Source organism: Lithobates pipiens, unplaced genomic scaffold (genome assembly GCF_037356315.1).
Source record: "Lithobates pipiens isolate NorthernLeopardFrog02 unplaced genomic scaffold, aLitPip1_a1.2 Scaffold_3, whole genome shotgun sequence".
NCBI lineage: Eukaryota > Metazoa > Chordata > Amphibia > Anura > Ranidae > Lithobates > Lithobates pipiens.
This window is the reverse complement of record NW_027507790.1, coordinates 282,613,421-282,641,233: the sequence shown is the minus strand read 5'-3', so window position 1 is coordinate 282,641,233 and position 27,813 is coordinate 282,613,421. Positions and strand designations below refer to the sequence as shown.

Genomic DNA, 27,813 nt, shown 5'->3' with positions numbered 1-27,813 from the left:
CAAGCACAACACCTCCCTGAGGAGGAATAAAATCACCATCATGGAGAAAAAAAAGGAGGCGGCAAATTCAATATTACAAATCTTTATTAAAATAAATCTCTGTATGAAATAAATATCAAATATATTACATATATATTCTGCTCAGAATATCAGGCCCAGCCGCTGTAAACTAACCCAAGTATGACCAGCACCCGAGAGGAGGCGGTGCCTAGGGGAGTGGGCTGGGTGGAGCCTGCACATGGGGGAGGAGTGTGGTGAGCGATATCTGGGTTAGTCCTTATGCCTGGCATAGGAGGTCAGCTGGGAGGTGGTATACTAGTCCTTGGGCACAGGAAAGGGGTGGATACCTCTTACTTGGCACTTACAGCTATGTCTGGGCCCAGTGTAACTCTGAGAATATTGCCTGGAAGTCTCATCCTCCATCTTGCCCTAAGGTTGCTGCACCAAAAGTGGACCTCACCCGAGGGGCCCCTCATGACACTACTCGGCTCTCCTAAGATGGGCTCAGTCTATTCCAGATCTTGTAAGAACCACTCGAGGGGCCCCTCATCCTTCGGACACTTCTCGGCCTTCCCAGGGTGCGCTCAGTCCATTCCAGGCCTTGTGGACACGAAGTGAAAGCCACTGGCCCTGATTGTGCGGCAGGTAAGAATCGTGGCTGTGTCGTGGCACGTGTCTGGAGGTGTCCCCGTCCCACACTCTCCTCTCCAGGCTGTCCAAACTCTGCAGACTGTCCGACATGCTGTCCACGGCCACCCGGCACAGAGGAGGACCTGAGCAGGGGTGGGGAAAAATTAGAGGATGGAGACACCAGAAGAAGAATACATGAACAGTGCTCACAGTATGGGAAGACAGAGGGGGAGGGGAGGGAAGATTAAAGGGTGGAGGCTGAGACACCAGAAGAGTGGGGGAGGGGGAAGTAAGATTAGAGGGTGGACACAGCAGGACAGTGGGGGAGGGAAGATTAGATGGTGGAGACACCAGGAGAAGAAGAATACATGAACACTCATAGCATGAGAACATCGAGAGGGGGAGGGGAGATTAGAGGGCAGACATATACGAGGAGCAGGACAGGAATACGTGAACAGTACTCACAGCATGGGAAGAGCACACAGCTTCCAGACTGAAGGTACGCCTTGCGAGACGGCTGCTGCAAAAGACACACGATAGCATTGTCAGCCTGAGCAAAAACCGGGAGAGCCAAAGCCGCCTGGACCACTTCTGGAGACAACCTGGACTCCTGAGAACGCAATATATCCCGCACACTCTCAAAGTCACGTCTGAGCTGGAGAGACCCCTGCAAACTGAGAAACACCAAGATCACATCAGATACAGAGATAAGAGGACAGCGTGAGAGACGTACCAAGACCACTTCAGTCTTTAACCTTCAGGTTATACTGCCACCTACAGGAGGACTGGGTGAAAACAAATAATCTGTAGGCCAGTTTACATGATCCCTCCTACTCCCGAGCATGCTTCAGTTTTACAGCACCGCAGTACCAAGAGCAAAAACAATGAACTTCAAGAAATGGTCAATAACGGTCAGGACATCTAAAAAGCAGTTCCACTAAGGGATGGGCGACACAGCAAACACATAATGAAAGGGACTATAAAACAGAACTGAGGAAGGTCTTCCACTCAGAGGCCCACTGGTGGACCTTACTCTCAGATCTGGCATCAGACAAATCCTGAACTTCCACCTGATAAAAACCGGAGAAAGTAACAGAAGACCAGGAGGCAGCCTCGTATATCTGGGGAACAGAAGCTTGATGCCGGAAGGGCCAAGAAGTGCTCACAGATCTAGTAGAGCGAACCTTGACAGCCAAGGAGGAACCTGATTTCTTGAGACCACAAGCTCGGATGCTTGAATCACTTAAAGATGGTGTATCCAAAACCCGGAGCAATTTTATGGGGGACCATCCAAGTTCTGAAAGAAGAAGCACTCCAGAGAGATTCCCACAGCCCAAACCACACCCAGAAAATGGAGGAAAGGTTTTCTTTTTAGTGGACGGAGTGGGACAGAGGGACAGAAGAACAATGTTGGGGAGAAGGAAGTCCAGGGCCACCACCTTCTCCTAATGCAAGATCAGAAGATGTACTTTGAAGGAATGGTCGCCAGTTTAGACACTTGCCTCACAGAGGAGATTGCTACAAGACACACCACCCTGTGCGGCGAATGTAGCAAGAAGAATTTCTCCAATGCATTCTAACATCAATTTCTGATTCACACAAAGACTGAAAGATCAACAGTCTTTGAAAACAAGAAAGTAAGAGCAGCTACCTGACCTTTGGATGGTACTAAGGGCCAAACACAGCTGCAAGGATAGTCTTCATCCAAAGGAAAACCTAGACTAAAAGCCCCATTGCTCACACCAGGTGCAGTAAGACGTCCATGAATGATGATAGAAGTAGGCTTCCTACCTTCTACAGAGAAAGCAGTTCAGAGGTGACCCCGTGGCCCTGAGCTTCTACAACCATGCCATTAAAGTCAGTGGCCAGAAATCTGGAAGAAAAAAATAAAAATAAATAAATAAAATAAAAATCGGTCTTGAGACAGAAGATCCAATTCGGAAGAGCCCACAGAGCATCCGCAGGAATCTCATCAGGTTGGAATATCACATCTGCTGAGGCCAATCCAAAGCTATGAGGATCAAAACTCCACCCTAATCCTGGAAAATCAAACAAGGAAGCAGTTTTAGGGTAGAAAAGACAGATCAATATTTAAAGATCACATGGAGCCACCATAGCATCCAGTGCTTACGTTGGAAGATACCTGTACCTGGAAACAAACCTGCCCAGTTTTTTGTAGAGTCTGGAGGCCAGGAGGTCCAAGTCCAGCATCTCCGACCTGTGATACAGGTTCTGAACGCCTCCGGGTATAGAGGCGACTCCCAGAGTCCACACACTACCACCTGAGAAAATATGTCAGCCAACTGTCCACATGCAAGACGTAAACAGCGGACAAGGTTGGAACATGGGATCTGCTCAAGACAATATATACTCTACTTTTCTTGATGCAGTGAGACTGCTGGTCCTTCCGTAATGACTGCTGTACACTACAACTGTGGAACGGTCTTGTTGAATGACCCACCAAGCCAGACTGTCAAGTGCAGCAGGGATAATCAAAGTGGCCCAAAGTTCCAGGATGTCGTTTGGAAGATGAGATTCCTCCACCAACAGATGCCCAGGACTCCTCCCCAGCCTGACATCCGCTGGGAGGACCTTTCAAAAAAAAAAAAAAAGAGAAGAAAGGACTTCCCCGACTCCAGAATCACCAATCCAGGGACTAACTGGTCCTTGGTGCCAGGTGAATCAGTTTGCCCAAGGACTGGACTGACTTTCCCCACAAAGACAGCATGCTGTGTTCTGGGGGGTTTGGAGCGACACTGGGAAATGACCCCAGACTTTTACGGAGAAGGAGAGAGTCCAACCACTCCTGGACTGAAGAACACGAGTCTGGGATCAAAGAGTTTGACGTTTTTTCTTAGGAAGAAATACTCTGGCTTGAGCCGTGTCTAGGACTAGATATTTAAACTGAGGAGTTGGTTGTGCTGAAGGTTAAAGATCCAGCCAAACTGCTGTAATGTCTGGGTAGTCAAGGAGAAACTTGTCCAAGATAACCCCATGCCTTGCGGGAGGACTGGGAGCTTGTCCTCGGTTAGGACTTGGAGGCTGCGAAGTGAAAGAACAAAAAGTGTTCTTTACCCTACACGGTCGATCAAGCCTTCCCAGACTGGGCCCAACTAGCGGAGATAGATGGGTGCTCTTGCCACCTGTGGTGCCCTTAAAACAAAAGGGCATTTAGAGTAGAGCTGAAGAGATGTTGTCCCTGGAGGGGGCATGTTGAGTGAGCCCCTTTAGGACACAGCTTCTGAAGTCCAATACTACACTGCGTATGGACTCTCCGCAGACTCGTGGGAAATGAGAAAGGAAATGTCCAGTTTTCTGTCACAACTGCAGCTTAGCGCCATACGTGCTAGGGTGACACCTCAATAGTGATAGGATTCCTTAGCCTTTGACCAATAAGCCAGAGTTTGGCAAAGCAAAATCACATCTAAGACAGGATGACAGTTCTACAGAGGTCCTCCAACCACCTATTCAGGTGCAGCTTCCATTGGGACGACGATAGTGAAGAGCAAGACCTACTAGCGAAAGAGGTCCTCCAATCTCCTGTTGGTTGGGTTCTTAAAGAGAACAGCCCCTTCCCCCATGGTGGTCACTTTGTCAAGGTGGGACATGGCCAAATCCACAGAGGGGGCATACCACTTTTTAACAAAGTCTACTTCAATCTGGTACAAGGCTATTAAGATCTTCAGGGAAGCAAATATGTCATCAATCTCCTTAGAGGGAGACTTTCCGAGGTTCCTGGGTGCATTGAGAAGGACCGGGCGGTCTTAGGAGCTCAAAGGGGACCCCAGATTGGGGGACAGCACTGGTAGAAGCAGCAGGTTGATCTATCTAGATTGAAAGTGATGTCTCCTGTGTCAATAAAGCCTCATACACACGATCGGACTTTGTACAAACTTTCCCGTGGATTTTTGTACAAAGGGCGTCGGCTGTGAACTTGTATTGCATACACACCACAGGACTTTTTCAGCCAATTTTCACCAAATCATGTGGTTTTTCTGCTCTTTACTGTCACCTTTGGTCAACTTCTGTATTGTTGTCTGATCTTTTGCATTGGTTCTGAGCATGCGTGTTTGTACAAAGTCCTATGGTTTTCTGCACGCACGATCGGACTTTTGTTGCCGGAAAGTTTGTCCAGACGCATAGCCAACAAAAGTCCGATGAAAACTGAAAAAGTTTGTTCGGATGTTGCCTTAAAACAGCTAATTTGCATGTTTGTTGTGGAAAAGTCCGATGGTGTGTATGGGCCTTAAGAGGTAAAAATCAGTCTGCATTTGGGAGTAAAAGTAGAGGCCTGCAACCCCTTTGAGGCAGGTCCATCCAGAAGGATGCTGGAGGGACTCCAAAATCGGATAGTTCCAGCAGCTGACAGCCCAAAGGCTGCTAAGGCCACAAGCAGACCTTATTCTCCATATGCCGGAAAGGTGCTGGAACGTGTTTGTGGCCTCAGAGTCCGTAAATAACAGATTTCGAGATTTAGTCCAAAACGTCATGGCATGACTGAAGACGTAAAAAACTTCCTTGGAAAGGAAAAGAGGTGGCCAAACCCTCCGGGTACAAAGATGGCACAGATGCCATGATTCCAGCAGTAGATGTCGGGACCATCAGTGCCCTGGAGCCCATAGTAAATTGTAACCTGGAGGCACCTAGGGCTGTCCTCTCCCCTCCCCCACATCCAGAATCAGGCATGTTGTAACGTAAGGCAATATATCGTCTCGGGTTAGGAGCCTCCAGTTCTCATGAAGCCTAAAATGGCCGGTAACAGGTGAGGGATGGATGGTCAGAGATGACCAAAGTCACTGGATGTAGGTAGCAGGAATGGAGCAGCAGGGAGAGGCTTCCTCTAAATGGTACATCTGGAAAGAGTGCGGGCAACACTCCACCCAGCAGATGGCACTAGCGTGCCAGTCCCACAGCTTTAACCCGTCACAGATGGGAATGGAGAATAAAGACACCTAATGACCTAAGATGAGGAAACTCCTGATGCTCATCCTTACTAGCCTACTCAATGAGTAAGTCTTCAGAGACCCGGGGGAAGAGGAGAGGCAACACCATCCGTTCTGTACCTGGAAAGAGCTCCTCGGGTAACTTGTTTCCAGAAAATCTGTAAAGTGCCCCATGTGGAGCCCAAAGCGTCTCTTCCAGGCGAATGAGGAACATATGAAGAAAAGACATCTTAACCCAACAGAGGCAGAAATTATGTCTATCCTCATAGGACACTAGCAAAATAATGAGGCATGCTAGGAGTGGGAAGGGTTCTTTTCTGTCAGACAGTGTCCATTATTCCTGTAGGTGGCAATATAAACCAAAGGGTAAAGACTCCATGTGCCCCTCAATTTGCTCATTTAAAAGATTTTTCTGCCTGTCCCTGGTGCAGGTTGTCTCATTTCCTGCCTGTGCCCCTCCCCCCCCGCCCACCACTCCATATCTCACCTGAATTTTATCTTCTCCCGCAGGATATGTTCCATCCAGGCTTCCATAAACACACGGACCGCCACACACACTGCCGACACCCGTTCCTCCAAACACAGCAAAATCACCCCATCCAGGACCGGCACCACCACCGCGCTGACCGCCGCCTGGGCGTACTCACTGGCTGCTGGATCGGGGCCTGGGCGGAGACAGATTTAAGTGTATCATATGACAGGAGAGAGGGGAGGAGGGAGGAGAAAGTTCCCACACCAAGGCTCCGCCCCTTACCTGTCACCAGCTTCCCTCTCCAGTGCCGCCCCGCTGGCATCATGTGCTGGAAGAGGTCCTGGGCCCTCTGGGAACACACCGAGCCCAGAACCTGCGGCAGAGAGACCACCAGGCCCTGCAGGGAGGAGACAACAGGTTAACTCTGGAGGCGGGGATCCCTCGGGGGGGGGTTTGGTTGGGGAGTTCAGATGCCCAAATAGGAGGGGTATACAGGGAAGGAGCACTCCACACATAACCCAGCAGGTGGGGGGGAGGGGGAACTCCGTACATAACCAGCCAGAGGGTGGGGGGGGGGGGGTTATAATAGAGGGGTATACAGGGAAGGGGCACTCCACACATACCCAGCTAGTGGGGGGGGGGGGATATAATAGAGGGGTATACAGGGAAGGGGGTACTCTGTACATACCCTGGCAGAGGGTGGGGGCGTTATAATATAGGGGTATACAGGGAAGGGGTACTCCACACATACCCAGTTAGTGGGGGGGGGATATAATAGAGAGGTAATCAAAGAGGAGGCACTCCGCACACTCACCTCCAGGACATCCCGGCTCCCCTTTATCTTCAAACATGAGCTTTGGGTAGAAGTAAACCAATCTGCATTCTCTGCTACCGCCACCAGAGAGCGACACTCCGCCTTTATCACCTGCGGAGACCGACACCATTCCCAGACCCAACATAAAATATAACCAAAAAAAAAAAACAAACACCACACAACCCCAAACATAAAACATGGAAAAATATACAAAAAAAAAAAAAATTATTTATTTTATATATATATATATATATATATATATATATATATATATTAAAAGATAGTATAAATATAATACAGAAAATGTTATTTTTAATATTGATATGACTTTCATTCATAGATTTTATAGATGAGGCGATAGAATATTATTATCATTGGACGGGAAGCGTCTCACCGGTAGATCACCGTGTGTGATCAGCACCAGCTGACTGAGTGACCCGGAAGACACGAAGATCTGGGCGCGGCTTCGTAACCAGACGTTGCACAGGTGGAGGGTGAGGGTGCAGCGGGTCAGCACCCCCTGCTGGCAGATGATGGCACACAGCTCTGATGATGGAGGAGAGATGAGGGGGTCACCCAGATTCCAGGGTTCCCGACAAGGTGATGGGTGGTTGGAGCTCGCTGTAACCAGTAAAGCCGATAGGTGTTGGCACAAAGTCACCAGAATCCCGGAGGTTCTGCTGTGATTCCCAGAGACCGGATCTCCTCTACCCAACATGGAGGCTGCACACTTATCTGTTAGGGCGGAGCTTAACGCCTGGCACAATGCTGTACAGAGGAAGAAAAGGAGATGTGTCACTATAGGGGGGTCTACTGATCTCCAATTGCCTGCAACGTCAGTCTCCCCGTCTGTTCTCTACCATCATATGAGAAAAAATAAAAATAATTGAGAGACTATGAGAGCCCATGACTGGCCCACAGGGGGCGCTCTCACTGAGATAGAGGGATCCTCTGACAAGGACATTCATATTCTGATCTCTAGGGATCGTATGACACTCGGGGGGCAGAGGGGCCGTACCACACACTCGGGGGGCGGAGGGGCCGTACCACACACTCGGGGGGCGGAGGGGCCGTACCACACACTCGGGGGGCGGAGGGGCCGTACCACACACTCGGGGGGCGGAGGGGCCGTACCACACACTCGGGGGGCGGAGGGGCCGTACCACACACTCGGGGGGCGGAGGGGCCGTACCACACACTCGGGGGGCGGAGGGGCCGTACCACACACTCGGGGGGCGGAGGGGCCGTACCACACACTCGGGGGGCGGAGGGGCCGTACCACACACTCGGGGGGCGGAGGGGCCTTACCACACACTCGGGGGGCGGAGGGGCCTTACCACACACTCGGGGGGCGGAGGGGCCTTACCACACACTCGGGGGGCGGAGGGGCCTTACCACACACTCGGGGGGCGGAGGGGCCTTACCACACACTCGGGGGGCGGAGGGGCCTTACCACACACTCGGGGGGCGGAGGGGCCTTACCACACACTCGGGGGGCGGAGGGGCCTTACCACACACTCGGGGGGCGGAGGGGCCTTACCACACACTCGGGGGGCGGAGGGGCCTTACCACACACTCGGGGGGCGGAGGGGCCTTACCACACACTCGGGGGGCGGAGGGGCCTTACCACACACTCGGGGGGCGGAGGGGCCTTACCACACACTCGGGGGGCGGAGGGGCCTTACCACACACTCGGGGGGCGGAGGGGCCTTACCACACACTCGGGGGGCGGAGGGGCCTTACCACACACTCGGGGGGCGGAGGGGCCTACCACACACTCGGGGGGCGGAGGGGCCTTACCACACACTCGGGGGGCGGAGGGGCCTTACCACACACTCGGGGGGCGGAGGGGCCGTACCACACACTCGGGGGGCGGAGGGGCCTTACCACACACTCGGGGGGCGGAGGGGCCTTACCACACACTCGGGGGGCGGAGGGGCCTTACCACACACTCGGGGGGCGGAGGGGCCTTACCACACACTCGGGGGGCGGAGGGGCCTTACCACACACTCGGGGGGCGGAGGGGCCGTACCACACACTCGGGGGCGGAGGGGCCGTACCACACACTCGGGGGGCGGAGGGGCCGTACCACACACTCGGGGGGCGGAGGGGCCTTACCACACACTCGGGGGGCGGAGGGGCCGTACCACACACTCGGGGGGCGAAGGGGCCGTACCACACACTCGGGGGCGGAGGGGCCGTACGGTCTTTACTTACTGCTGTCCCAGGCGATGAGGCTTCGGACACCGAGAAGGTTTTGAGAGAGGCTGCGACCCAAAGAGACACACGACTCCGGGAGATCTTCTGAGAGAGGACATTAGAAATGAGACCACAAGAAAATACACAAATCCCCCCCCCATATTCCCAACTCCTCTCCATCCATAGAGAATCCAACAATATCCCCAACTCCTCTCCATCCATAGAGAAGCCGACAATATCCCCAACTCCTCTCCATCCATAGAGAAGCCGACAATATTCCCAACTCCTCTCCATCCATAGAAAATCCAACAATATTCCCAACTCCTCTCCATCCATAGAGAATCCAACAATATTCCCAACTCCTCTCCATCTATAGAGAATCCAACAATATCCCCAACTCCTCTCCATCCATAGAGAAGCCGACAATATTCCCAACTCCTCTCCATCCATAGAAAATCCAACAATATTCCCAACTCCTCTCCATCCATAAAGGATCCAACAATATCCCCAACTCCTCTCCATCCATAGAGAAGCCGACAATATTCCCAACTCCTCTCCATCTATGAGCAGACAGACCCGCCCACCTCCACCATTAGTAATGACAAGACAGACCCGCCCACCTCCACCATTAGTAATGACAAGACAGACCCGCCCACCTCCACCATTAGTAATGACAAGACAGACCCGCCCACCTCCACCATTAGTAATGACAAGACAGACCCGCCCACCTCCACCATTAGTAATGACGAGACAGACCCGCCCACCTCCACCATTAGTAATGACGAGACAGACCCGCCCACCTCCACCATTAGTAATGACGAGACAGACCCGCCCACCTCCACCATTAGTAATGACAAGACAACCCCGCCCACCTCCACCATTAGTAATGACAAAACAGACCCGCCCACCTCCACCATTAGTAATGACAAGACAGACCCGCCCACCTCCACCATTAGTAATGACAAGACAACCCCGCCCACCTCCACCATTAGTAATGACAAGACAGACCCGCCCACCTCCACCATTAGTAATGACAAGACAGACCCGCCCACCTCCACCATTAGTAATGACAAGACAGACCCGCCCACCTCCACCATTAGTAATGACAAGACAGACCCGCCCACCTCCACCATTAGTAATGACAAGACAACCCCGCCCACCTCCACCATTAGTAATGACAAGACAGACCCGCCCACCTCCACCATTAGTAATGACAAGACAGACCCGCCCACCTCCACCATTAGTAATGACAAGACAACCCCGCCCACCTCCACCATTAGTAATGACAAGACAGACCCGCCCACCTCCACCATTAGTAATGAGCAGACAGACCCGCCCACCTCCACCATTAGTAATGAGCAGACAGACCCGCCCACCTCCACCATTAGTAATGAGCAGACAGACCCGCCCACCTCCACCATTAGTAATGACAAGACAGACCCGCCCACCTCCACCATTAGTAATGACAAGACAGACCCGCCCACCTCCACCATTAGTAATGACAAGACAGACCCGCCCACCTCCACCATTAGTAATGACAAGACAGACCCGCCCACCTCCACCATTAGTAATGACAAGACAGACCCGCCCACCTCCACCATTAGTAATGAGCAGACAGACCCGCCCACCTCCACCATTAGTAATGACAAGACAGACCCGCCCACCTCCACCATTAGTAATGACAAGACAGACCCGCCCACCTCCACCATTAGTAATGACAAGACAGACCCGCCCACCTCCACCATTAGTAATGAGCAGACAGACTTGCTATGCTATGAGGCGTGTTCTGTACATTCCATACCTGAATTGAAGGTTTCCCGCAGTACATGGACTGCAGATGCGCACACACCCTCCGGAAGTGAGGGCAGAGCTGGCATTGCACTTGGTCCCTTCATCCCCAGACACAGGGCATGGAAAACATGGGAATGGAGGGCTGGCCACAGACGGGCAGAGTACTGACTGTATATAGCCGATTCTGAGCTACTTGGCACTTGATTCCACATCTTCTGATCCAAGCCCACCAGGATCTGTAGAACTGGGGTCACCTGACTCCTGTCCCCTTGGATGAGGACCCCCAGATCACTGGATGACCTCTGACCTGGGACCACCTGACTCTTCTTCTGCAGACTATTGGATGTCCTAAGCGCAGGATCTGTAGCTTGGTTCACGTGGGACTTCATCTCTCTCCTGTCCTCCTGGACAAGAACCCCTAGATTGCTAAGTGACCTCTGACCTGGGACCACCTGACTTTTCTGTAGAACCAGGGTCACATGACTCCTGTCCTCTTGGACAAGAACCCCCAGATTGCTATGTGACCTCTGACCTGGGACCACCTGACTCTTCTGCAGACTACTGGATGGCCGAGCATCAGTAGCTTGCTTCATGTAGGTCTCCATCTCTCTCCTCAACATGTCTTCCAGACCATAATGAGACCACATCCGGCACATCTCTCCCGCCAGGACCCCGCTTCTCTCTTCTGCCAATATCTCCAATGTCCGGCTCAGACAAAATGGCTGCACTTCTGCCAAAGGTCTTCCTCTCTTGGATAAGTTGTCTACCACCTGGTTGTACAATGTCAGAGACCGACACAGGTCTGGGGTCACCTCGGCTGGGACTTGGGCCACCCTGCACAGTACACGGAGTATAAACTGCTCTGTAAGGAGGGTGGCTTTCACCTCCATGAGGAGCAGGACACCCGGGACATTCCTGATGGCATCCTGCATGGAGGGAGATGGGATGGGGTACAGGCAAGGGTCACCCCGAAGTCTTCTGTGCAGTAACGCACATTGAGAGGTGACTTCCCGAAGCCTCAGACACATGGTGGACAGGCGGGAGGGTATCGGGGGACTCTGCTCTATCAGCTCACACATGCCATTTATGTAATTCATGAGGCTCATCTGATGGACAACAAACTGACGGGTCAAGTTCAGAAGATGGCGCTGGCGGGTGAGGAGAACCAGCTGCTGAGTGCCACCATGTCTGCGTGATAACTCCGTGTACATCCCATCGAGGAGAGCCTGGGCGCCCCCTGATGGCTGGGGCAGGACTGCATCGATGACATCATACTGAGATTCCACCCTCTGCAGCAAAACTGGAGAACACGGAGGAGACCCGGGCCCTGAGAGGAGAAGAGACAATGATTAGAGAGAAATCACATGACAGAGGGGGGGATCACATGATATGGGCGTGTCAGCACCATAAGGGGAGTGAGAGATATAGTGGGAGGAGTCACATGATAGTGACACACCTAGTTAGCACAGTAGGAGGAGTCACATGACAGTTACATAGATGGTGAGGTTGAAAAAAAAGACAGAAGTCCATCTAATGTGTGTGATTATATGTCAGTGTTACATAGTATATCTCCGTATGTTGTGTGATTATATGTCAGTGTTACATTGTACATCATGTATGTTGTATGATTTTATGTCAGTATTACATTGTATATCATGTATGTTGTGTGATTATATGTCAGCATTGCATTGTATATCTCCATATGTTGCGGTCCTTCGGTGATTATCTAATAGTTTCTTGAAACTATCGATGCTCCCGCTGAGACCACCGCCTGTGGAAGGGAATTCCACATCCTTGCTGCTCTTACAGTAAAGAACCCTCTACAAAGTTTAAGGTTAAACCTCTTTTCTTCTAATCTTAATGAGTGGCCACGAGTCTTGTTATACTCCCTTCTGTGAAAAAGTTTTCTCCCTATTGTGGGGTCACCAGTCCGGTATTTATATATTGTGGGTGTGACGGAACTGATCCCACAGTCCGATTGATTGCTTCCGTCAGTATACCACTTCCTAAGTCTGAATATAGATATCAGATATTCCAACCGCTCACAAGCACAAAACAAGACAAGTCTTGCTTAGTGCTAACATGGACTCATTTATTAGAACCAAAATGCCAAGTATTTATAATACAGTAGAAGACTAAAACCTAACCTAATTAGCATGAGCTAATTATCTAAATCAACACTCAGGATAGTTGACTGAGAGATAAGACTTTTCGGCTCCTAGCTCATTAACAATTCAATTAACATTACCATAAACATAAACACAGGGTTAATAATTAGCACAAACGACAATGTGTGGAATACTCAATACTCAGACTAGACTCATTTACACAACAGACGGGTGGCTGGAGTTCATGGCATTAGCATCTAACAGTTTGTGTCCCAACAGCATGAGACAACACACATTATATATACATATATACAGCATTGAATCTGACTAGCACAGATTACAGTGGGGTTCTCATCCACCCTGTGCCCCTTAAAATCCAGGGCCCATAATCAGTCGGCAAGAGGCTCGCACTCAGTCCTCTCAAAAAGCCTGTGCCCCGGGTAGGTCTGTCACAGTGGGGTCACCAGTCCGGTATTTATATAATGAAATCATATCCCCTCTCAGGCGTCTCTTCTCCAGAGAGAATAAGTTCAGAGCTCACAACCTTTCCTCATAACTAATATCCTCCAGACCCTTTATTAGCTTTGTTGCCCTTCTTTGTAGTCGCTCCATTTCCAGTACATCCTTCCTTTATCCAGATACACCACATCTACGGGCCTTCCTTTATCTATATACACCACATCTACGGACCTTCCTTTATCCAGATACACCACGTCTACGGACCTTCCTTTATCTATATACACCACGTCTACGGACCTTCCTTTATCCAGATACACCACGTCTACGGGTCTTCCTTTATCTAGATACACCACGTCTACGGGCCTTCCTTTATCTAGATACACCACGTCTACGGGCCTTCCTTTATCCAGATACACCACGTCTATGGGCCTTCCTTTATCTAGATACACCACGTCTACGGGCCTTCCTTTATCTAGATACACCATGTCTACGGGTCTTCCTTTATCTAGATACACCACGTCTACGGGCCTTCCTTTATCTAGATACACCACGTCTACGGGCCTTCCTTTATCTAGATACACCACGTCTACGGGTCTTCCTTTATCTAGATACACCACGTCTACGGGTCTTCATTTATCTAGATACACCACATCTACGGGCCTTCCTTTATCTAGATACACCACGTCTACGGGCCTTCCTTTATCTAGATACACCACGTCTACGGGCCTTCTTTTATCCAGATGGCAGCTCACCTCCTCATAAAAGGTTAGTAGATTGGTTTGGTAAGAACAATTCTTCATGAATCCATGCTGATTACTGCTAATGATACCGTTCTCATTACTAAAATCTTGTATATAGTCCCTTATCATCCCCTCCAAGAGTTTACATACTATTGATGTTAGGCTGACTGGTCTGTAATTCCCAGGGATGGATTTGGGCCCTTTGTAAATATTGGTGCTACATTGGCTTTTCTCCAATCAGGTGGTACCATTCCAGTCAGTAGACTGTCAGTAAAAATTAGGAACAATGGTCTGGCAATTACTTGACTGAGTTCCCTAAGTACCCTCGGGTGCAAACCATCTGGTCCCGGTGATTTATTAATGTTATGTTTACCAAGTCTAATTTTAATTCTGTCCTCTGATAACCATGGAGAGGCTTCCTGTGACGTGTCATGGAGGATAAACACTGCAGTTTTGGTGACTGAAGCCCCCCGATTACCTCGTGAAGGGCACAGGTCAGCACAGAAGACAGTCACATGACAGGAGGAGGAGTCACAAGATAGTGGGATGGGCCCAATAACATTGAACAAGGGTATTGAATTCAAATTTGACTGTGGACAGGTCAGTAAAACTCTGGGGGTCGTGTCGGCACCCGGGGCACATTGTGAGTGAACAGAGCCGCTTATCGCTGCAGCTCCATATGGCTTGGCGCAGTGCGATAAAAAAAAAAAAAAAAGTAAAAATCAGGGACGCCTTTCTCTGTGTTTCTCGCAGGTAATGGTGACCATTACAATGAATGGGCGGAGCTACCAGATATCACCAAATGCACAGATCTGAACTCCTCCTTATATCAGCGTCCTCCTCCTCCACCCCCCTCCACACTACTAACCGCCTCCCACCTGCCATATAGACAAATGACAGCGGAGCGATGTCATATGACGAAGCCCAGTTTAGGCTCTTACCCCATGTGATTGGCTGTGTCCAATCACAGCTGACCCCATGTAAACAAGGAAAAAATTAAAAATAAATTAAAAAAGGGGCGGTCTTTTATAGTTTTTTTTTTTTTATTATTTTAGAAAAAATAACCCCCCCCCCCCGTGTTGATTAATTCTCACCAAGAGAAAGTTCTATTTGTGTGAATAAAATGTGTAGAGTGTTGTATGACCGTGTAATTGTCACTCAAAGTGAGACCGCGATAAAAGCTGAAAATTGTGCTGGGCAGGAAGGCGGGGGTGGGGGGGTCTGGATAGAGGGTGGGAGCTGCAAGATGGTGATTGGCTGCTAGGATGAAGGGCGGTCCTAGCAACCATTCACTTGCTTGGTAACCTTGGGAAGCTCCCAACATCCATCCACAACGGTCCTCCATCCCGCTGTCAGCTCTGTGAGGAATACTGAGTGACGATTGGTGGAAGAAAAGGCTTCTAAATGGTGGGACAGCCGAGACTCCCCCCACAGTCTGCCATCTAGTAATGCCTGATAGAGCAGTCACACGGTGGTGGGAGGAGTCACACGGTGGTGGGAGGAGTCAGCACAGCAGCCGTAAGCGCATGAAAGCAGAAATTGTGAGGCAGTGGGAGGAGGAGTCACGGGATGGTGGGAGGAGTCATGAGGTGATGGGAGGAGTCACACAATGGGAGGAGTCATGTGATGGTGGGAGGAGTCAGCCCAGCAAATGCAGTCAGGTGACAGGAGAAAAGGCAAACCAGAATGAAGTGGGAGGAGCCATGCAATACCATTGAAGGCTGTGCCCTTACATTTGATGTCACTGGGGTGTGACATGTCTATTGGAGGAGAGAGAAGAGGGGTGGGGCCTGTGGTGCAGCACGAGCCATCTTATTCTTCATCTGTAAGGACACAAGACATTGGTTGGTTAGAATCATTCACCATCTACGGCGATCAATTCTATAATACACCCCAGACACTCCCACTGCCGCCCCCCCCCCCCGCCCGCCATTGTAGGGGTAGATCTGTCAGGGGGCAATTGGTGAACTGACCTCATAGGGAAGAGTGCAGAGTCTGGGGCAGAGGCTGGAACCGCACTACATTCTAGAGACCGGAGCTCTGCAGAGAGAAATGTCACCACATTAGTAGTAGTAGGGACACTAAGGGGGGAGGGGAGGGCGGATGACGAGGCGCAGAGAGGCACAGTGAGGGAGGAAAGCGGGGAGGAGAAAGAGGGGGTGGACAGTGGAGGAGGAAAGCGGGGGGGGGCGGCGAAGGACAGCGAGGGAGGGAAGCGGGGAGCGGCGAAGGACAGCGAGGGAGGGAAGCGGGGGGCGGCGAGGGAGGGAAGCGGGGGGCGGCGAGGGAGGGAAGCGGGGGGCGGCGAAGGACAGCGAGGGAGGGAAGCGGGGGGCGGCGAAGGACAGCGAGGGAGGGAAGCGGGGGGCGGCGAAGGACAGCGAGGGAGGGAAGCGGGGGGCGGCGAAGGACAGCGAGGGAGGGAAGCGGGGGGCGGCGGAGGACAGCGAGGGAGGGAAGCGGGGAGCGGCGGAGGACAGCGAGGGAGGGAAGCGGGGAGCGGCGGAGGACAGCGAGGGAGGGAAGCGGGGAGCGGCGGAGGACAGCGAGGGAGGGAAGCGGGGAGCGGCGGAGGACAGCGAGGGAGGGAAGCGGGGAGCGGCGGAGGACAGCGAGGGAGGGAAGCGGGGGACAGCGAGAGAGGGAAGCGGGGGGGCGAAGGACAGCGAGGGAGGGAAGCGGGGGGGCGAAGGACAGCGAGGGAGGGAAGCGGGGGGAGGCGAGGGAGGGAAGCGGGAGCGGCGAAGGACAGCGAGGGAGGGAAGCGGGGGACAGCGAGGGGGACAGCGAGGGACAGCGAGGGGGACAGCGAGGGAGGGAAGCGGGGGGCGGCGAAGGACAGCGAGGGAGGGAAGCGGGGAGCGGCGAAGGACAGCGAGGGAGGGAAGCGGGGAGCGGCGAAGGACAGCGAGGGAGGGAAGCGGGGAGCGGCGAAGGACAGCGAGGGAGGGAAGCGGGGAGCGGCGAAGGACAGCGAGGGAGGGAAGCGGGGAGCGGCGAAGGACAGCGAGGGAGGGAAGCGGGGAGCGGCGAAGGACAGCGAGGGAGGGAAGCGGGGAGCGGCGAAGGACAGCGAGGGAGGGAAGCGGGGAGCGGCGAAGGACAGCGAGGGAGGGAAGCGGGGGACAGCGAGGGGGACAGCGAGGGAGGGAAGCGGGGGGAGGCGAGGGAGGGAAGCGGGAGCGGCGAAGGACAGCGAGGGAGGGAAGCGGGGGACAGCGAGGGGGACAGCGAGGGAGGGAAGCGGGGGGCGGCGAAGGACAGCGAGGGAGGGAAGCGGGGAGCGGCGAAGGACAGCGAGGGAGGGAAGCGGGGAGCGGCGAAGGACAGCGAGGGAGGGAAGCGGGGAGCGGCGAAGGACAGCGAGGGAGGGAAGCGGGGGCGGCGAAGGACAGCGAGGGAGGGAAGCGGGGGGCGGCGAAGGACAGCGAGGGAGGGAAGCGGGGAGCGGCGAAGGACAGCGAGGGAGGGAAGCGGGGAGCGGCGAAGGACAGCGAGGGAGGGAAGCGGGGAGCCGCGAAGGACAGCGAGGGAGGGAAGCGGGGAGCGGCGAAGGACAGCGAGGGAGGGAAGCGGGGAGCGGCGAAGGACAGCGAGGGAGGGAAGCGGGGGGAGGCGAGGGAGGGAAGCGGGAGCGGCGAAGGACAGCGAGGGAGGGAAGCGGGGGACAGCGAGGGGGACAGCGAGGGAGGGAAGCGGGGGGCGGCGAAGGACAGCGAGGGAGGGAAGCGGGGAGCGGCGAAGGACAGCGAGGGAGGGAAGCGGGGAGCGGCGAAGGACAGCGAGGGAGGGAAGCGGGGAGCGGCGAAGGACAGCGAGGGAGGGAAGCGGGGAGCGGCGAAGGACAGCGAGGGAGGGAAGCGGGAGCGGCGAAGGACAGCGAGGGAGGGAAGCGGGAGCCGCGAAGGACAGCGAGGGAGGGAAGCGGGGAGCCGCGAAGGACAGCGAGGGAGGGAAGCGGGGAGCCGCGAAGGACAGCGAGGGAGGGAAGCGGGGAGCCGCGAAGGACAGCGAGGGAGGGAAGCGGAGAGCGGCGAAGGACAGCGAGGGAGGGAAGCGGGGGAGCGGCGAAGGACAGCGAGGGAGGGAAGCGGGGGACAGCGAGGGGGACAGCGAGGGGGGAGGGAAGCGGGGGGAGGCGAGGGAGGAAGCGGGAGCGGCGAAGGACAGCGAGGGAGGGAAGCGGGGGACAGCGAGGGGGACAGCGAGGGAGGGAAGCGGGGGGCGGCGAAGGACAGCGAGGGAGGGAAGCGGGGAGCGGCGAAGGACAGCGAGGGAGGGAAGCGGGGAGCGGCGAAGGACAGCGAGGGAGGGAAGCGGGGGAGCGGCGAAGGACAGCGAGGGAGGGAAGCGGGGGGCGGCGAAGGACAGCGAGGGAGGGAAGCGGGGGGCGGCGAAGGACAGCGAGGGAGGGAAGCGGGGGGCGGCGAAGGACAGCGAGGGAGGGAAGCGGGGAGCGGCGAAGGACAGCGAGGGAGGGAAGCGGGGAGCGGCGAAGGACAGCGAGGGAGGGAAGCGGGGAGCGGCGAAGGACAGCGAGGGAGGGAAGCGGGGAGCGGCGAAGGACAGCGAGGGAGGGAAGCGGGGAGCGGCGAAGGACAGCGAGGGAGGGAAGCGGGGAGCGGCGAAGGACAGCGAGGGAGGGAAGCGGGGAGCGGGGCGGGGGACAGCGAGGGAGGGAAGCGGGGGACAGCGAGGGAGGGAAGCGGGGGACAGCGAGGGAGGGAAGCGGGGGACAGCGAGGGAGGGAAGCGGGGGGGCGAAGGACAGCGAGGGAGGGAAGCGGGGGCGAAGGACAGCGAGGGAGGGAAGCGGGGGCGAGGGAGGGAAGCGGGGGAGGCGAGGGAGGGAAGCGGGGAGCGGCGAAGGACAGCGAGGGAGGGAAGCGGGGAGCGGCGAAGGACAGCGAGGGAGGGAAGCGGGGAGCGGCGAAGGACAGCGAGGGAGGGAAGCGGGGAGCGGCGAAGGACAGCGAGGGAGGGAAGCGGGGGGCGGCGAAGGACAGCGAGGGAGGGAAGCGGGGAGCGGCGAAGGACAGCGAGGGAGGGAAGCGGGGAGCGGCGAAGGACAGCGAGGGAGGGAAGCGGGGAGCGGCGAAGGACAGCGAGGGAGGGAAGCGGGGAGCCGCGAAGGACAGCGAGGGAGGGAAGCGGGGAGCGGCAAAGGACAGCGAGGGAGGGAAGCGGGGAGCGGCGAAGGACAGCGAGGAGGGAAGCGGGGGACAGCGAGGGAGGGAAGCGGGGGACAGCGAGGGAGGGAAGCGGGGGGACAGCGAGGGAGGGAAGCGGGGGGGCGAAGGACAGCGAGGGAGGGAAGCGGGGGGGCGAAGGACAGCGAGGGAGGGAAGCGGGGGGCGAGGGAGGGAAGCGGGGGGAGGCGAGGGAGGGAAGCAGGGAACGGCGAAGGACAGCGAGGGAGGGAAGTGGGAGCGGCGAAGGACAGCGAGGGAGGGAAGCGGGGGACAGCGAGGGAGGGAAGCGGGGGGAGGCGAGGGAGGGAAGCGGGGGGAGGCGAGGGAGGGAAGCGGGGGGAGGCGAGGGAGGGAAGCGGGGGGAGGCGAAGGACAGCGAGGGAGGGAAGCGGGGGACAGCGAGGGAGGGAAGCGGGGGGAGGCGAGGGAGGGAAGCGGGGGAGGCGAGGGAGGGAAGCGGGGAGCGGCGAAGGACAGCGAGGGAGGGAAGCGGGAGCGGCGAGGGGGACAGCGAGGGAGGGAAGCGGGGAGCGGCGAAGGACAGCGAGGGAGGGAAGCGGGGAGCGGCGAAGGACAGCGAGGGAGGGAAGCGGGGAGCGGCGAAGGACAGCGAGGGAGGGAAGCGGGGAGCGGCAAAGGACAGCGAGGGAGGGAAGCGGGGCGACGGCGAGGGAGGGAAGCGGGGGATGTAGTGGAGGAGGTGATGGGGGATTCGGGGAGGAGGATGTAGTGGGTGAGGGGGGTGTAGTGGGGAGTGATATGGTGGGGGGAGGAGGAGGTTGTGGCGGATGAGGGGGGGGTGTAGTGGGTGAGGTGAGGGGGTGAGAAGAGGATGTAGTGGGGGGGATATGGTGAGGAGGGGGGATGTAGTGTGAGAGGTGGGGTGCAGTGGGGGAGGGAAGTGAGGGAGGGAAGCGGGGGATGTAGTGGAGGAGGTGATGGGGGAGGAGGATGTAGTGGGGGAGGGGGGTGTAGTGGGGAGTGATATGGTGGGGGGAGGAGGAGGTTGTAGCGGATGAGGGGGGGTGTAGTGGGGGGGAGTGGGTGAGGTGAGGGGGTGAGAGAAGAGGATGTAGTGGGGGGGATATGGTGAGGAGGGGGGATGTAGTGGGTGAGGGGGGGGTGCAGTGGGGGAGGAGGTGACAGAAGAGGATGTAGTGGGGGGATGTAATGTGAGGGGTGGGGGGAGGAGAGAGTAGCGCCCTCCGGTGGGTAGAAATCCACTCGGGTCTCCGGTGATCACGTGACTCACCCGCTCCTCCCGTCATCCTCCCTCACATAACTCCCTATCATCACACGGCAACCGAGACCGGAAGGGGCGGAGTCAGCGCCTAACATGATAGGACGTCTTAACTACTACTTCCGTGTGAGAAGAGGCGGTGTTTTGTACAGTATGGGCGGGGTCTTGTATAGCGAAGGGCGGGGAAGTGGGAGGGAATTAGGAGAGGCAGTAATATCGGTATGCCATGAAATGTGCTCTCCTCTGCCACTACTGCGCATGTGCCGATTTCAGACAAGAGAAGCCGAGCGCAGAGCTGCTGCCGATGATCACAGCTGAGTTCTATGAAGTCCTCACAGGCCGCATCATGAAGACACAGCGAGACACGTGACTCCACGGGTGTGAGTGACTCGGATCACGTGTCAGGCTGGAGTCACGTGGGCGGGATGTTGGACACGGCCTGTGGTTCGCCCTGCTGTGCAGATCACACAGCATACAAATTGTAAGGCAGAATTCGCAGTCACACCAAAAAAGGGAGCGGATCCGGTGGGCACTGGAATGGGATGACATTCGGTGATCACACCCATACAATGCGATTCCTGCACCGTGTGATATGTGATCCGATGTCGGGGTGACCCCACAATGCCCGTCACCCTCTCTGTGTATATAAAGTGCCTGTTTTATATATACCCGTTTATAGATCACCGGACCCGCCCCCGGGGAGGGGAGAGCCAGGCGGGTATTTCAGGGGCCAAATCACAGAACAAGTAGAGCCGCCATGTAACCATTTATAAAATATCCATACCTGGATCTCTTCTGTGAAGAAGTATTAACCCCTTTAATACCGGACACTCCCCTCCCCCTTCCTGCCCAGGCCAATTCTCAGCTTTCAGCGCTGTCACACTTTGAATGACAATTGCGCCGTCATGTGACACTACACACAGAGGACATTTCTATCATTTTGTTCACACAGAGAGAGCGTCATCACACAAATGAAAAAAATAAATAAGGACCAAACATTTTGAAAATTAAAACAAAAAAAAAAAATATATATATTTCTTTGTTTCTGCAAATAAGTAATTTTTCTCCTTTAATAATGGGCACTGATGAGGCTGTACTGATGGGCACAGATAAGGTGGCACTAATGGGCATCAATGAGGTTGCACTGAGGCTGCACTAATGGGCTCAGATGAGGGGGCAATAATGTGCACCGATGGGGCTGCACTAATAAGCACTGATGGGTCAGCACTAATGGGCACAGATGAGGTGGCACTGATGAGGTTGCAGTAATAAGGCTGTACTGATGGGCGCAGATGAGGCTGCACTATTGGGCATCAATGAGGTTGCACTAATGGGCACTGATGGGGGGGCACTGAGGAGCAATGATGAGGCTGCACTGATGGACACAGGTGAGGGGGCAATAATGTGCACCGTTGGGGCTGCACTAATGGGTCAGCACTAATGGGCGCAGATGAGGTGGCACTAATGAGGCTGCACTGATGATCAGTGTACACAATGTGCCAAGAGGCTTGCAGATTATCATCTCTCCTTTCCTCACACAGACACAGTGTGGGAGGAAAGGAATGCCGATAACCGGCAAGTCTGTTGACATGTGATCAGCTATGACTGGAGACAGCTGATCACATGGTAAAGGGCTGCTGTGATTGGCCCTTAACCCTGATTTGAGATCACCTGTGTCCAAAAGACACACCGGTCACAGAGCCCCCCCCCCCAAATTGAAGGGGCGGGGCTTCTGGGAGGACATCTATGAAGTCCCTCCCAGAACTATAGTACTGCACTGTAGCCGTCGTCTTTTGGCCATAGCACGGTACTGAAGGGGTTAAAGCCAAAACCAGAAAAGTCTTATACTGCAGCTCACCAATCATTGGATGAGGCGGCTGCACTCGTTTTCTTCTATTTGGCTTTTCTCACCTGGTGATCCTGCCACTAACACACCTTCTGTATTAGAGCGCCCCCCACTCTGGGTGAAGGAGCACCTTGGGACAGCAGCATTGTCAGTCTGGGGGGGGGGGGGGGGGTGTTAGATGGACTAGCAGATTTAGACTACACTAACAAATTGAAGCCAAACTCCACCTCACACTTTATAATCAGTTTTTCCTCCTTTTGGGATGAAAGCTGATCATTGTAAGCACCCCTTGCCAGTAGTAAATGGTTTGTCTGAACCTTCTAACTGCTACATCTGCAGGATAGGTGGTTCTACTGAAAAACAGACTGGACGGGTGTAAGATAAATGAAAAGAAGTGCAATTTACCAAAAATGTTCACCAAAGACGCTACAATCCGACTACAACCAACCAAACGGTATTATAGGAGGACCGACCTGATCCACCAACTTACCTCTATCCGATCCTGAGAGACCCCCTCCCCCTACATACTTCTATAGAGGGAAGGGAGATTGTGCGGCTACATTGTAACGTGTGTGGTGAAGTAAACAATAGATCATCAATCACACCGACTCGTCTCTCCTCATATCCACAGAACATTTTATTCTCTTCACATTTAGTGTACAAAATAATAAAAAAAAAAAAAAAAAGTAACCCCCTCCCTCCCCCTGATGAAGGGGGCGGGGCAGGCCAGACAGGATGGAGGCAGAGAAGAGCGCGGCCGGAGAGTAACACTGTCAGAGGATGGTGGGGGAGGGGGGCCTGATCCGGGAATGTAGTCACATGACAGGAAACACATGAGCGGGGGTCACAGGTCACTCCAGGGACTGCAACATCAGCAGTTGTTTCAGGACTTTCGTCTGGCTGGTCTCCCGAATCTCTCCGGCTAAAAACATCTCGTCCACCACCGTGTAAACCTGCGAGGAAACGAGCGCGTGAGCGTCAGCTGACCCCACAGAGGGAGGGGCAGAGGGGAGAGAGGGAGGGGCAGAGGCACTTACCTTATAGAAATTAAACACCAGATCCAACTCACACACATTGTGGAAATATTCATTCAGCACCTAAAGAAAGAAGAGAAAGCAGGCAATAAAACCTCAAACCGCCCAATCACAGGTCAGATTTCATCAGGACTAGGATGCCCCGCCCACAAAAACAAATCTCTGATTGGCTGCACAATCCGGCCATACACTGCGACATGCCAATTGCAGCAAAAATATCCCCCAACTGTCCCTACTTAGTGTGTGAATGAGCTTGTCCCCGGCTAAAATGAGACCACCAATTCCCCCCCCCCCCCCCCAGCTAAAATTAGATCACCAATTCCCCCCCCCCCCCCCCCAGCTAAAATGAGATCACCAATTTCCCCCCCCCCCCCCCCCAGCTAAAATGAGATCACCAATTTCCCCCCCCCCCAGCTAAAATGAGATCACCAATTCCCCCCCCCCCCAGCTAAAATGAGATCACCAATTTCCCCCCCCCAGCTAAAATGAGATCACCAATTCCCCCCCCCCAGCTAAAATGAGATCACCAATTCCCCCCCCCCAGCTAAAATGAGATCACCAATTCCCCCCCCCCAGCTAAAATGAAATCACCAATCCCCCCCCCCCCAGCTAAAATGAGATCACCAATTCCCCCCCCCCCAGCTAAAATGAGATCACCAATCCCCCCCCCCAGCTAAAATGAGATCACCAATTCCCCCCCCCCCAGCTAAAATGAGATCACCAATTCCCCCCCAGCTAAAATGAGATCACCAATTCCCCCCCAGCTAAAATGAGATCACCAATTCCCCCCCCCAGCTAAAATGAGATCACCAATTCCCCCCCCAGCTAAAATGAGATCACCAATTCCCCCCCCAGCTAAAATGAGATCACCAATTCCCCCCCAGCTAAAATGAGATCACCAATTCCCCCCCCCAGCTAAAATGAGATCACCAATTCCCCCCCCCCCCAGCTAAAATGAGATCACCAATTCCCCCCCCCCCAGCTAAAATGAGATCATCATTTCCCCCCCCCCCCAGCTAAAATGAGATCATCAATTCCTCCCCCAGCTAAAATGAGATCATCAATTCCTCCCCCAGCTAAAATGAGATCATCAATTCCCCCCCCCCCCCCAGCTAAAATGAGATCACCAATTCCCCCCCCCCCTTCCATCATGCTGGATATTAAATCCACCCAATCATGGAGACTCACAGCAAATACCCCTCCCCCTATCTATACACAATCATCACTAGAGGTGTTCAGTGACAGAAGAGAATGTGGGTCCTCCAATATTATTATCCAAGCACCCCCCCCCCGCCCCACCTTGCTCCTCACCTCTACAAAGTTGTGAATGGCCTCCAGATAGGCCAGGTTATTGTCCGTCACATCCACACAGATACAGAAGTACAGGCCGGCGTATCGGCGATAGATGATCTTAAAATTTCTGAACTGTAACAGAAGGGGGGGGGGGGGGGGGTGTAGGGAAGAGTACATGTCATCAATAATAGAAGGAGGATGGCTGAGCTATAAAAGTAAAAAATAAATAAATAAAAAGAAGAAGCTATAAAACAGTAAGAAAGGCGCTTAAAAAAAAAAAATTGGATTATATATAAAGGAACACTATCATTGTTTAAAATGCTACAAAGAATATAACAGAATATGTAAAAAGGAAATCAAGGATGCAAAAATTCAAAAGAAACATCAGATTGCAAAAGATAGTAGTACAAACCCCCAAAAATTCTTCAAATAGAATAATAAAAAGGTCAGGTCTGAGCATGTAGGCCCTTTACACAATAATCTGGAGTGGGTGACTGGGGACAAAGGAGTATACAAAGGAGCATGGGGAGCTCATGTCCATAATGGGGGTGGTAGTGACACAGCCCCAAATCCACAATGGCTCATAAGTGATATGGTCCAGAAATATTTGGACAGAATAAAGGTGGATAAAGCACCTGGACCTGATGGCATCCACCCACGGATCCTAAAAGAATTGAGCTCTGTAATTTCAAAGCCATTGTATCTCATTTTTAGGGAGTCATTAATGACGGGAATAGTATCACTGGATTGGCGCAGGGCGAACGTGGTGCCTATATATAAAAAGGGAACAAAGTCTTTACCAAGTAACTATAGACCTGTTGGATGTGGTAGACTTGGACAGAGGGGTGGCTGTGGACGTGGACGCTGCTCTGATGTATGGGGGAAGGTGATCTGCTCTGATGTATGGAGGGAGGTGATCTGCTCTGATGTATGGAGGGAGGTGATCTGCTCTGATGTATGGAGGAAGGTGATCTGCTCTGATGTATGGAGGAAGGTGATCTGCTCTGATGTATGGAGGGAGGTGATCTGCTCTGATGTATGGAGGAAGGTGATCTGCTCTGATGTATGGAGGGAGGTGATCTGCTCTGATGTATGGGGGAAGGTGATCTGCTCTGATGTATGGAGGGAGGTGATCTGCTCTGATGTATGGAGGAAGGTGATCTGCTCTGATGTACGGAGGAAGGTGATCTGCTCTGATGTATGGGGGAAGGTGATCTGCTCTGATGTATGGGGGAAGGTGATCTGCTCTGATGTATGGGGGAAGGTGATCTGCTCTGATGTATGGGGGAAGGTGATCTGCTCTGATGTATGGAGGGAGGTGATCTGCTCTGATGTATGGAGGAAGGTGATCTGCTCTGATGTACGGAGGAAGGTGATCTGCTCTGATGTATGGGGGAAGGTGATCTGCTCTGATGTATGGGGGAAGGTGATCTGCTCTGATGTATGGAGGGAGGTGATCTGCTCTGATGTATGGAGGAAGGTGATCTGCTCTGATGTACGGAGGAAGGTGATCTGCTCTGATGTATGGGGGAAGGTGATCTGCTCTGATGTATGGGGGAAGGTGATCTGCTCTGATGTATGGAGGAAGGTGATCTGCTCTGATGTACGGAGGAAGGTGATCTGCTCTGATGTATGGGGGAAGGTGATCTGCTCTGATGTACGGAGGAAGGTGATCTGCTCTGATGTACGGAGGAAGGTGATCTGCTCTGATGTATGGAGGAAGGTGATCTGCTCTGATGTATGGAGGAAGGTGATCTGCTCTGATGTATGGAGGAAGGTGATCTGCTCTGATGTACGGAGGAAGGTGATCTGCTCTGATGTATGGAGGAAGGTGATCTGCTCTGATGTACGGGGGAAGGTGATCTGCTCTGATGTATGGGGGAAGGTGATCTGCTCTGATGTATGGGGGAAGGTGATCTGCTCTGATGTATGGAGGAAGGTGATCTGCTCTGATGTATGGAGGAAGGTGATCTGCTCTGATGTACGGAGGAAGGTGATCTGCTCTGATGTATGGGGGAAGGTGATCTGCTCTGATGTACGGAGGAAGGTGATCTGCTCTGATGTACGGAGGAAGGTGATCTGCTCTGATGTACGGAGGAAGGTGATCTGCTCTGATGTATGGAGGAAGGTGATCCTGCTCTGATGTATGGAGGAAGGTGATCTGCTCTGATGTATGGAGGAAGGTGATCTGCTCTGATGTATGGAGGAAGGTGATCTGCTCTGATGTATGGAGGAAGGTGATCTGGTCTGATGTATGGAGGAAGGTGATCTGCTCTGATGTATGGAGGAAGGTGATCTGGTCTGATGTATGGAGGAAGGTGATCTGGTCTGATGTATGGAGGAAGGTGATCTGGTCTGATGTATGGAGGAAGGTGATCTGGTCTGATGTATGGAGGAAGGTGATCTGGTCTGATGTATGGAGGAAGGTGATCTGCTCTGATGTATGGAGGAAGGTGATCTGGTCTGATGTATGGAGGAAGGTGATCTGGTCTGATGTATGGAGGAAGGTGATCTGCTCTGATGTACGGAGGAAGGTGATCTGGTCTGATGTATGGAGGAAGGTGATCTGCTCTGATGTACGGAGGAAGGTGATCTGCTCTGATGTACGGAGAAGTATTGACTTTAGGGGGGGGTGAATAGTTTTGCACATTGACTTTTTCTGTTATTTTGTCCTATTTGTTGCTCCACACAAATAAAACTCCTCCCCAGTTGTGGGCGTGTTCTGTACATTAAATGATGCCGATCCTCAAACAATCTGTGATAATTGAAGGTTGTGAGGCAACAAAACATGAAAAATTTATAGTTTTGCGAGGCACTGTGAGGAACATGTCGTACTTACCTCCACTGTGCAGCTCGTTTTGCAGAGAGTGGCCCCTAACATCCTCTTCTGGGGGTCCCCTGGTGGCTCTCCCAGCTCCTCCCCACATCAGATAAACCCTCCCCCAGAGAAGCGCTCTCCCGGGGGGTCACCTTGTGGGCACGCTCCCAAGTCCAGCATTTGCATCCACAGCCACAAATGCTGGACTCAGCCCCCCCCCCCGGATGGGGAAGAG

General features: G+C 53.7%; 2 protein-coding genes across 4 annotated transcripts; both read right to left on the bottom strand.

Moving 5' to 3' along the window:
- Positions 1–66: 66 nt before the first annotated feature.
- Positions 67–20,708, bottom strand: LOC143941189 (uncharacterized). Of its 3 annotated transcripts, XM_077463218.1 has the most exons (11): positions 20,600–20,707; positions 16,130–16,196; positions 15,890–15,979; positions 10,860–12,176; positions 9,077–9,163; positions 7,254–7,627; positions 6,860–6,970; positions 6,328–6,442; positions 6,061–6,238; positions 1,096–1,304; positions 67–773 (listed from the first exon to the last, which is right to left on the bottom strand). In XM_077463218.1, exons 3-11 carry the CDS (start codon positions 15,912–15,914, stop codon positions 547–549), a joined length of 2,643 nt encoding a protein of 880 aa, XP_077319344.1. In that variant the 5' UTR covers positions 15,915–15,979; positions 16,130–16,196; positions 20,600–20,707; the 3' UTR covers positions 67–546. The 3 variants fall into 3 exon arrangements, with proteins under 3 accessions (XP_077319344.1, XP_077319346.1, XP_077319345.1); XM_077463220.1 differs by lacking the exon at positions 1,096–1,304 and having other exon boundaries at positions 20,600–20,708; XM_077463219.1 differs by lacking the exon at positions 16,130–16,196 and having other exon boundaries at positions 20,600–20,657.
- A 2,341-nt stretch (positions 20,709–23,049) lies between these two features.
- AP2S1 (adaptor related protein complex 2 subunit sigma 1) lies at positions 23,050–24,886 on the bottom strand (the record flags this gene model as incomplete). The annotated part of the gene is given in 3 exon segments (XM_077463217.1): positions 23,050–23,386; positions 23,471–23,530; positions 24,779–24,886. Coding segments are annotated over 3 exon segments (270 nt in total), but the record flags the coding sequence as incomplete, so codon positions are not given.
- Positions 24,887–27,813: the final 2,927 nt, after the last annotated feature.

Bases quoted from the DNA above. Each gene is read 5' to 3' on its own strand.
- LOC143941189 (XM_077463218.1), bottom strand. From the start codon at position 15,914: ATGTCACACCCCAGTGACATCAAAT. The intron at 6,443-6,859 runs GTGAGTGTGCGG...TCCTCCCTGCAG, and splicing joins GGAGCCGGGATGTCCTGGAG to GGCCTGGTGGTCTCTCTGCC. The intron at 774-1,095 runs GTGAGTACTGTT...ACCCCTGCTCAG, and splicing joins CTGTGTGCTCTTCCCATGCT to GTCCTCCTCTGTGCCGGGTG.